We start from the raw sequence: 11490 nt of genomic DNA on the forward strand, positions 1-11490 counted from the left end.
CATTAGGCTTATAATGACCACCATATCCTTCCCCTTATATCCTTGCGATTCAGACACTTTTTTTCATCTTTATTTCCTTTATTCTTCTTCTCGTTTCTGTCTCTCTCTGTCACGATGTTTCTCTTCGAAACTAGGGTTAGAAATTCAAGTGATTGATGAAAAAGAAGTGATCAGCGATGAAGGTCAATTTGCGTGACGAATATACTTTGTTAGTGATATTTGGAAATTTTAAATTTTAGGGTTTCATTGGATGCAGGAAGATGAAGTGCAAATCGGGGATGAAGAAATCAGAATCGTGGTAAGATTTTTAGAACCCACACATTAAATAACTTAGTATTTGATGAAAACTCATGTTTAGATGGTGAAATCGATGGATTTCGATTGATTTGAATTCTAGGGTTTGGGGCTATTTCCCCTTTTGTCTTAATTTGTTTGATAAATTGGAAGGTTGGTTGAAGATATGATGTTCAGTGTGAGATGTGGGTGCGCTGGAATTGAGAAATTACAGGGAGATGATATGACTTCATTGAGAAGAGCAATAGATGAAATAAGAAATAGTGTTGTTAGTTTGATGGTTAGATGAGAAACTGATATCAGATGGGTCTATTGAATTAAACAGGGAAGAGATGAAAAGACTCGGTTATGTATGGGCCTGTGTCGAAGGTATTGATTTTACAGAGAAGCTATGCTGCTGTTGTTCTGGTGGAGTTGCAGCTGGATTTGTAGAAATGGGGATGGTAGTTAAGTTACAAATGCAGTTGTGTGGGTTCAGCTACAGATGAGCATTTGAAGTCAACATGGGGGTGTAGTAGCTATGGTTTATGAAGATACTAGAGGTGAGGACTTGTTGCAGTTGCTGTTCAAGAGGTGATGTTGCAGGTACTCTGGTGTTACTGAGTATGGAGAAGGTTGAATGTTGAATGACATATGACTTTGTGTTGGTTTCTATCGATGCATAGGAAGGAATTAAGCTGAAATGTCGTGAGAATGAGATGAGGTAAAAAGATGATATGATATTGCAACTGAAATGTGCATGTAAGGGTGTAATTGCTGTAGTGAATATGCCAAATGGGTTGCAGAGCTGAGTATATTATGTCAATCAACAAGGATTGTTTCAGTTGCTCAATGTGGTGGTTTCAGTGTTTGTGTATCATTAGGATTATGGTTTGTCGACGAAATATGAAATTACAGCACTGAAGGAGATATCACAGATCTTAACAAAATTCAATAAACTAATTCATACTTCAGTAACGAGGCACACACAAGGTGTTTGTGAAAAGGCCTGACAGTGCAGTTCCTTACAAAATCAAGTTTAGTGGCCAACAGTTCTTGAACCAAGTCTATTTCGTTGGTTAACCATGGTTCTTGAGGTTATTTGAGAAGAATTAGGTACCATGAACACCAACAATTCTACCATCACGATGATCATCATCAACATTAAAAGGTCTTATCTAATAATTGATTTTGAATTTGAGTTTTAATTTGTAATTTGGAGATCCTGAATATATACTTGTTTTCATGTGAATTTGTTAATGAATAATTGAATCAGCTGGGAAGCAGATGAACTTGATAGCTTGACCCAATGAGCCGATTTAACGAACTTAAATGTCTTTTGAATGGGATGGATAACTGACACATAGAAATAACTGCCATTACCCGTTTTTTGAAAAAAAAATAAGATGGAAAATTTCAATATCGGGAACTTTATATAATGATTCAAAATAACGGCCACTTTCTTAAATATAGGTCAAAAATTTGGCCACTTTACTAAAAAGCCCTTTTATCCATGCATACTTCAACCAATTTTGTAAGTCCTCTGTTAATTTCGAAAACAACAACCCATAATCAGTTTACAAGTGCAGGAACGTAAACCGATTATGGATTGTGTTTCTGAAAGAAAAAAATCAAAAAAATTCAGTTGTTTGATGTTTTGAAGATCGATTTACATTAATTGATCTCACATCTAACACTATTAATTAACACATAATACGATTAATTAACGCTAATTAATCAGAGGTAAAATCAGTAGTAAGAGAATAGTTAGATAAGGGTTTGTGTAAAATTTATTTCTAATGAACTTTTTTGTCATCTAATAAGGAGCCCCAAACTAGCCATGTAAAATAAGTATCACTACCATTTGGCTAATAACCTGTTTGATTCCTACAAAATGACTTTTAGAAATAATAGTCAACTTTTTATGAAAGAAAATGCTTTTTTTTTTTTTTTTTTTTTTTTTTTTTTATTTTTGGGATTGATTTCCACTTTTGGAGAAGCAAACGCGCTCAACTTCTCAGTGTGTAATTCCAGCTTTTGGGCTTATTCCTATAACATATGATTAAAAAATTTATTTGGCATTCCATGTGGCATGACAAATGAGTTTCCCCACTATGGTAGAAGTGGCAAATTTGATTAAAAATATATATTTAACCCCTAATTAATAAAACTAAAATAGATTTATGTGTGTGTGATTTGATATTTATAAAAAATTTAGTATTATAATATATTCAATGGAACGCCTTTAGATATAAAAATATATTAGAATATTTTTTATTTTTTTGGTCAATGTACAAGTTTCAATTTGTTCAAATCAAAATTGTGATACATGATCGCTTACAAGAATAACAAAAACATCAAAGTACAAGATAATCAAAACCATAATACAAATGAAGATATCAATTACGAGTAAATCGGGAAGAGAAAGAGCCATATGCCGTAAAGATAACAAATTTTCATAAATGTAGTAGGGAATGATGATGGTTTAATCTGGAATCGATTCCGACCTTTTAATCTGATTTTCTTTTACTTCAATAAGAGATACTTCTAGAAGAAATGAGTTATTTGCCCAAAATCTTATAGATACAAACGAACCCTGATGCGTTAAATTCATTCAATTGAATATGGATTCGAAGCAATACCTTGTTGGATAGTTGATGTTCTTGAATCGAGAATACCAAGTCACGAACCAGCGATTAAGGATGAATAAATCACCCTCAAAGCGGAGATAAACTCTCCCCAAATGGCGAAGAAAAATCGTTGCAAATAGCGAAAAATATGTCAAAAGACATCAAAAACAAAAGAAAACTACTTTTATTCGATCAAAACTTAAAAAGAAAAAGAAATCTTGCTCAGATCTCGTCCAAAAAGGACCAAATCTGAACAAGAGATTAATGGAGAATAAGGTTTTTTTCTTAGAGATAAGAGAAAAGGAGAGGAGAGCGAAAAGAAGGATTTGGATTATAATATATTAGAGCTAGAATGCCTAGAATAATGAAAAAGTAGGATAAAAGAAAAGATTATATATATATATATATATAATTACTCGGAGATAATCTCTTTATCGCTGGAGATAAAGAGATTATCGCTCGATCGAGTCTCCATCGCTAGATGGAATCTCTATCGCTCGGTAGATACTCAATATCGTATGCCTAAGTCGTACATTTGACACTTAGATACATACACCATCGCTAGATGGAATCTCTATCGCTCGGTAGATACTCAATAATGAAAACTACGGTGAGACCCATTTTTCAGATTTTTTACACTGAGAAACCACGTCCAAAAAACTTTATGCGTGCACCCATTTCTTGTAAGAAAATTATTTTCAAACCCATATTTTATAAAATTCTGTTTTGCTCTATTCTAAAGGAAAAACTACTTCTTCAATTCGTTTTCTAAATCTTCATCAACACTTGAGTTATGATTCTTAGTGCTCGCTCTCAATGGATCGGTGATGGTGTAATTAGGGTTTATAAAGGAGAGATGTGGAATCGGTAAGGTTTTTAATCTCGATCTCTTGATAAAAAGTATATTTTAGATCTGATTGATGCAACTAAGGTTGGTATTATGAGATTGTGATTCAATTTGAGGTTTCTATAGGATTTTCTTTACTGATTCGAAGGGTTTCTTTTGGTTTTTAAGTAATGGGTTTTTTCTCATAGAGAAGCTGCCAGAGAGATTCTACTTTTTAGAACCAAAGACGCAGGAGAAATTGGGTGCAGTATCACATCTCAGTTTCTCCTAATTGAATCAAGAAATCACTGCATTGCTTCTAGGATTGTTTACGCCGGCAAAGCCATTGTCTCAGTGTCTCGTGACGCTGGGTTTGTATGGCCAATCGAGATGGGTTAAGAAGGAAAGAAGAACACCGAGCTTGAGTCACAAACTGTAAGATGGTTGGACAAAGTTAACACCGGAATCAGAACACAGTAAACAGAAAACAAGCTGCTGCCATTGAAACTGGATGAATGAAGTAGAATTAAAGGGTGATTGAGATTACGTGCAGGCTTAGGAAAGATGGGTCTCTGTCCGATACGATTTTGAACAGATTTTTGGCCAGAAATTAGTCTTCAAATGAGTTAATGTGGTTGATTGAATAAGATGAATGGAGAAAGAATTAGAGAGGATTCAGCCGATTTTGAAATATGAATATGTGTGATTGAATGTGTTCAAACATGGGTTTGCAGGGAAAGAGTTGTGAAAGGTTAGAAATTCAGCAGAGTTCTATCCATTTCCACATTGCAGTTTGTATACAAACTGTTTGACAGAATGCCCGAATAACCAGTTCTCACTGCCAAGTTTTGATGTCGTCTTGAGTCATGGGTCCAATGAAGGGGTTACTCTTGGCTCGTGTATGTAAGGGTATGTGAATGAAGTTTTAGCCGAGAGACAACTGAATTTCGTCGATTACTATAGGTGGTTTGGAGAAGGGAAGTGAACTGGACTTGTATGTGCATCTGGCAAGATTTATGTGGTATGTTTCAGTGAGATGGACCTGATGCTATTGTTGTCGTGACTGAACATTGACATAACGAGATGGTAGGTAATGCTGGCAGTGAACTGGTGACTGCTACTGCTGCCATGATAGAGATGAACTCGAAGATGAAGAGTATGGCAGTGACGTTGGTTGATGGGTTGTTGTTGATTGGCAGTAATCGCTGGAAGGAGTATGTTGTGTTTATGCTGTTTGGTTTGTATGAGAGTTGATGAAACACGAAAGAAGATGATTGGTTTGTATGGGAGTTGATGAAACATGAAAGAAGATGATGATGCTGTTATGACTGCATTACCTGTCATGCGGTCTAGAAAATGTCTGCATAACGTGTTATGCATCTACAAAATTTGTTGCATAACTTGTTATGCAATCCAGAAAACGGTTGTATAACACGTTATGCAACAACTTTTTTGTCACTATTAAAACCAACAAAAACAAAGACTGCATAACTTGTCATGCACCTACAATAATAACTTCATAACATGTTATGCAGTCGTGAAAATGGATGAATAACCTGTTATGCATCCGAAAATATGGTTGCATGCATCGATAAAATTGTTGCACAATCTTTTATGCATCGAGAAAATATATGCATAATGCATTATGCATCAATTTTTTTATGTACGCACTAATACAATGGCTACATGATGCATAACTTTGTTATGCAGATGAGAAAATGGTTGCATAATTCGTTATGCGTCTGCAGAATGTGTTATGCATGTTTTTTGGTGGCTGCATAATGGTTATGTATCATGTTTTCGAAAATTTTGCCTAAAATGATGATCACCTCCGATTTTTTCGTGAAAAACAAAAATTTGATATTCTTGTTTGTACTCTTTAAAAGATTTCCAACGATATAAAATTTGTAAAATTTAAAGGCGCGGATTATTAGATATTTATATTTAAGTTGTGTTGTGTTGCCAATTATACCCCTGATGCATAACCCATCATGCGGATGCATAATCCGTCATGCAGACATTTTTGATAATTTCATATAATTATGGGTGTCACGGTATCAAAAATTAATTATGGACCTGACAATGAGAATATTATTTTTTTTGGTCTGCGCCTAATTTTCCCTACTGAATATCGTATGCCTAAGTCGTACATTTGACACCTACATACATACATTTGCTAGTTTAACGTACCCAGGACGGGCCCTGATATTTTGCTTCCCCAAAAAAGACCCAAAAAATGTTACCCCTCATCGTAAAAAAGTACGGTAATTGGGAGCATAAAGGTGGTGTAAGTTGTGTTATCATTGCTTTCTTGACATATATAAGCCTGTACATATATACTATATGTTTCCATAAAGCATATCAAAATTCTTAACTTCTACCATCATTGATATTCAGTCAAAATCCTAATCATAGATTCCTCTCGCGTATGTTTCAAGCTGCAAATTTGTATCAACAAATTGGAATATCTCCTTCCTCATCGGAAGATTGCAATTGGTCTTTGTTTTAATGTTGAATTGCATGGGTACTTGAAGCTTTGTTTTGGATACTATGTTGAAGTTCATAAACTTACATGTGGTCAGGTCCGGAAGAACGAGATGATGGAAATGTTTTTACAAAATACTTACAAAGATTAAACATCCTATCTCTAAAGAAGAGAGATATAGTTACACGACATGCTTGATCGGTTGTTGCAATGGTTTGGTTTGTTTATTTGGTTTATTTAGGCATCTCGATGTAATTAGTTTTTGGACTCTTAATCAGCTTACTGGAGAATACGAACTAAAATAGTCACTGGATTTGGTTACATTCCTTCTGATAACAATTACAAAGTTATCTGAATTTAATATCCCATTGAATGTGGTTCAAAAGATAAAGGACCAATTCAAGTACATAGTCTCAGATGAGTTCGGATGGTGTACTTTGGAACCGATCCCTTCGTTTGTTTGAAAAAATGTTGCTTTTGATTTGACAAATGATATTTCTCAAACTAATAACAAGCATAGTACTTTCGAAAGACGGCTCAAGATGGGGAGGGTATTTGAAACTTTTAGTGTGGATAATGAGTGTAGGCATATCGTCATTTAAAAATAAGCAGAACAGTGATAAAGTGATGATATCATTGTAGAAGAAGTAGGAAATCACTCTTGGAATTGGAGTTCGGAGTTCAGTATGCCAACTTTCCTTCTCCTCCTGAACGTGATTTTGATAGTTGTCACGAGGTGTTTGCCAATTGCCGGTACTAAAAGAGGAGGGATCACCTCACACTTTTATTATCACACTATCTTACACGGTGGACGTTATTTTTGCGGATAAAAATGAAACATTAATGGATTTGAAGCTAATATTTTGGAGATATGTTAGTATTACGAAGCTCTACTTTCATACCGAAAATGAGTGTATTCCGAGAAGTATAAAGCCACCATCTATTACTTTGAAAATGAGCAGTTGAAAATCAATAAAATAACTCCTTATTTATAATATGCCTCTAAAACTCTTAAGAATAACTCTCTTTTTTTATATTTGTAATCATGATTTAGACCTTCATTTTTCCTTTTAACACAAAAACACCCTTACAAAAAAAAAGAAAAACAAAAAAAAACTAAAACTAAATTTGCGGCCGAGTTTGTGCCGCCCCGAAGTCAAACTTCTTTCACATTCTCTCAGGGCCGGCCCTAATTACATACCCATAATGGATGCATAAGTCAAAATATGGTGTTTGACGTATTATGCACTGGAGTAGGCGTAGAAAAGAATTGTTCGATATGCATCCCCATTGCCCAATGTTTCTTTTGACTTGACATACACGTACTGTCTTGTGTTGTCCACCTACAAGATTTTTTTGCAGGATTTCCATTATCCTGAGAGTATTTACTGCAAGATATTATGAGATACCCAATTCCCAACCGATTCACCGTGTGCGATTTTATTAAAATTTAAAGCTCTCTTTGGTTTCTCCACCCAACTCAGTTCAGAGTCTTCAGCTCATTTTCTCCTCCTACTCTCTCGATTGCTGCTGTTACGGGGATTTTCTTCTCTATTTTTCTCAGAAAGCTGATATTCTTGGAATACTAATAACTAAGAGGTACACTTTCTACTGCATTGTTCCTTCTTCAATTCTTTTTGATCAGATTACATCTTTATTTCAATTACTTCATTTGTATCAAAATAAAAAATTCCCAAGTCATTACTGTTCAAAATTAACATCTAGGGTTTTTGAAGATATGATTCATGATAACAAACACACTATATCCTTACATTGTTGCTATTGTTTAACCCTCAGATGTTCTAGTGATGTTAGGGTTTAGGGTTTAGATCTGAGCTGTAGGGTTCAATTGGGAAATTAAGCTTCTGATCCTGTAATTGATACAGGGTTTCTTCATAAGTTCAACTCAAAACCCCCTAATTTCATTTCTGCTCATTTTGTACAAAATTATTTTCTATACTCATTTGGGAAATTAAGCTTCTGATCATGCAAGTGATAGGGGATTTCTTCATAACTTAACTCAAAACCCCCTAATTTCATTTTTATTTTATTCAATTTTTACAGAATTATTTTGTCAAGGGACAAACCAATATGAGCGAGGTCTTAGAAGATGGGATTAGCAACTTGCCAGGCTCAATTCTTCATCACATTCTCTCTTTTGCTGATACCCGAGATGCTGCTCGGACTTGTGTATTATCTAAACGTTGGAAATTCATTTGGAGATCTATCCCTATCCTCGAGTTTTCGTGCAAGAATTCCTCGCAAGCTAACAGTTTTGGTGATTTTGTGGATACAACGTTGGAGCTTCATGATGGCTCCAACATACAGAATTTCATTCTGGACGCTAGTGTACTCTCGAATGAATCTCGGATTGGAAAATGGATCACCACTGTATTATCTCACAATGTTGAAGATTTCACTCTCCAATTGACTATAAGATACTCAGTTTTGATGCCGCCGTCTCTTTTTACTTGTGAGTCGCTAATTAAATTAAGGCTATATTCAGGCCCTATAATCTGTTTCCCTAAATATATATCTCTTCCAAGATTGGAAAGATTTCTGCTATTTGGAGCCTTATTTAAAGATGAGTGTTGGAACGACCAACTCTTTTCCAACTGCCCCGAACTTCAGTTTTTATTTCTGGGTTCCTGCACCTGGGCTGCTACGCACAATGTTTGTATTTCAAATCCTTCACTGCAAAAATTGATTATTTCGAATCCGAAACACCAAGATGGTTTTCAGAACTGTGCTTTCGAAATTCAAGCACCAAGTCTAGAGGATCTCACCTACAAAGGTATCGTTGCAAAGGATTATGACCTGTCTAGCTTTCCATCACTAGTTGAAGCACACATTGACTTTTACTTTGACGTATATAATACAACGTGGGAGCAAGCGATACATTATGGGGCAGTTATAAGTAAGTTTCTTCGAGCACTTGCACATGTGGTGTATCTAACAATTTCTGATCGAACCCTACAGGTAATACTTCTTGCTTGCTGCTATCTTTTGGAAGTATATATATGTTTGTGTTATTATATGGCAAACCGGACTCATTGAAGCTGATATATATTTGTTCAAATTGCCTTGTCATGAATAGATTATCACCGTTGCAGACGATTTAAGGAACCATATACCTTCATATCCTCATTTGAACGAGTTGTGTCTGACTCAGAAAGTAATTGCTGATGAAGCGCTAATTGTTTTGCTCGAAAAAACACCTAATCTGAAGTCACTCAAATTTAAAAGGGAAAGTCACAAGTGCACAAACAAAACTTTCAGCCTCATTAGATTAGATAAATTATAAAACAAGTTTTGGATTACATTTTTTTAACCTGTTATACTTATGGTGTCTATTCTTTTTATGTTAAAATTTAGTTCGTTCCCTCTTTCCCTGGTGAAGAAGAAGACGACATTGGCGATGCAAGTGATGATGTGAGTGAAGACAACCACAACAATGACGCTGCTTAGGGTGAAGATGACGGTGACAATGAAGACGATAGCTGGGGACTTGATATGGTGGCTACTAGATTGTCTTTTCCACATCTCAAGTTTGTTAGCTTCAACAATTTTACTGGCAAAGCATGGGAGATGAGGTGGTTGAAACTGATTTTGAAGAATGCAAAAGCTTTGGTGAGAATGACTATTTCATGTGATCCCGTTTCCCACATGAAAAGTGAAACTATGATGGCAGATATTTCGAGTCTTCCTAGAGCTTCAGCAAATTGTGTGTTCAAATTCTCCCCTAAGCAGGGATAAAGGTCAGTTGTTTTTTTACAGTCCGTAATTTGAAATATTTAAATTTGTAGAATCATCTTTGATTTTATATCTAATTGTGCAAGTTAGGCGCTCTTATCCGAAGAGGCCAGATAATGGGGTTGTGTTTCATGTTTTCCTAGAGTTAGACCATTGTTGAACAATTTCCCTGCCCACGCTAATGCTAATTATCGATTTGAGTGGGTTACAATCTAGTTATGCATTCATGTTTGTGTATGCTTCTTATGGTTTGATCCATACAGTTGCGTATTCGAAATTCTGGTTCTTGATCTTGTATATTTGCGATCAGTTATATCCCCCGAAATTGGTGAAAAATTGCCGAAGTTCTTCTGTTACTTGTGCGTTTCAGTCATATGACACATAACTGCTGCCCCAGATTTGTTTTACTTAAATATCTTAGATTTCGTGCCGAACATACAAACTGGAAAAATGAAGGTCCTTCACTTTCATTGAAGACATTTATTGAAGACATTTAGGATTGAAGGATATGCTATTTTCTATCCTGTTTACATTTTTTTTGAAGGGGTATCCTCATACATTACATAATATTTTAATTTTCTTACAAAATTTCGGAGTTGTAGTAGACATCAAAGTACGAAGAGTATAGTTTAGTGAATGCAGCTCAAGGGAACTGCTGATTTAGCCTGATCTGAAATATGAATCCGTAGTATTGTAATTCTAAATTGTTTCTTCATTTTTTTTGTGATGGATTCCATGTCTTTATCATTTTAAAACGTATTAGTTACTTCAAAATGCTTCGTTCACAATGATACTTGTTTAGCTAGGATTAATGCATTTTTACTTGTTTATGCCTTGTATTAGTGTTTAAATTAAACGTTCAAAGCTTTTGTCCAATAGCTAATTTGTTGATTTTGCATCAGGTGTCTTTTCAATTCTCAGGGCGTCAGGTTCACAAAGTAATTGGAGAGGTGGCCAATGGTATTTTGCGTTTCCAAATCTTGGGAGATAAAATAGTGAAAAGTTTCAAATATTGGGAGGTGGCTGTTTGTGTTTTGACAAGGGTGCAAGATGTTTGATCAGTCCGACTTCCACGTAGATTTTCGTGGTGCAAAGAAGCTTACAAGACTAGTAAACAAACAATTTACTGATGTAGAATAAAGAGTAAAAACGGCGATTGAAAACATTCGAACAGTATCTATTTCATTTTCGGTCTCTTTAATTCTTACGCAGAAAACTGAATTTTATTATTTTACCTTTTGGCTGATGACTGTGCTTCTGTTAAAAAAATCAATGGAGGAGGAAGATGTATCTATAATTATATCTTTATTTCTTTTAACTGCCATTCCCCCTATAATGACCTCTAATCTTCCCTTTAATTCCTTCCTTATCCTCCTCGATTCATGGACTCCTCCATAGGGCTTGGGCTTTAGTCCGTCTCCACTATATTTCTGGGGCTTGACCTATTTAGGAAACCTATTTTGAGGCATACTCATTTTTTTTTTGAGGCATACTCATCCATTATATTATCTAGGGTGGGTTTA

At 35.2% G+C, this 11490-nt stretch overlaps 1 protein-coding gene across 2 annotated transcripts; it reads left to right on the forward strand.

Moving 5' to 3' along the window:
* The first annotated feature begins 7525 nt into the window (after positions 1–7525).
* LOC113344789 (F-box/LRR-repeat protein At4g14096-like) lies at positions 7526–11269 on the forward strand. 2 transcript variants are annotated; one of them, XM_026588705.1, is made up of 5 exons: positions 7526–7813; positions 8279–9193; positions 9312–9461; positions 9590–9972; positions 10870–11269. In XM_026588705.1, exons 2-4 carry the CDS (start codon positions 8306–8308, stop codon positions 9680–9682), a joined length of 1131 nt encoding a protein of 376 aa, XP_026444490.1. In that variant the 5' UTR covers positions 7526–7813; positions 8279–8305; the 3' UTR covers positions 9683–9972; positions 10870–11269. The 2 variants fall into 2 exon arrangements, with proteins under 2 accessions (XP_026444490.1, XP_026444491.1); XM_026588706.1 differs by lacking the exon at positions 9312–9461.
* Positions 11270–11490: the final 221 nt, after the last annotated feature.

This window comes from Papaver somniferum, unplaced genomic scaffold (genome assembly GCF_003573695.1).
Source record: "Papaver somniferum cultivar HN1 unplaced genomic scaffold, ASM357369v1 unplaced-scaffold_8, whole genome shotgun sequence".
Classification (NCBI taxonomy): domain Eukaryota; kingdom Viridiplantae; phylum Streptophyta; class Magnoliopsida; order Ranunculales; family Papaveraceae; genus Papaver; species Papaver somniferum.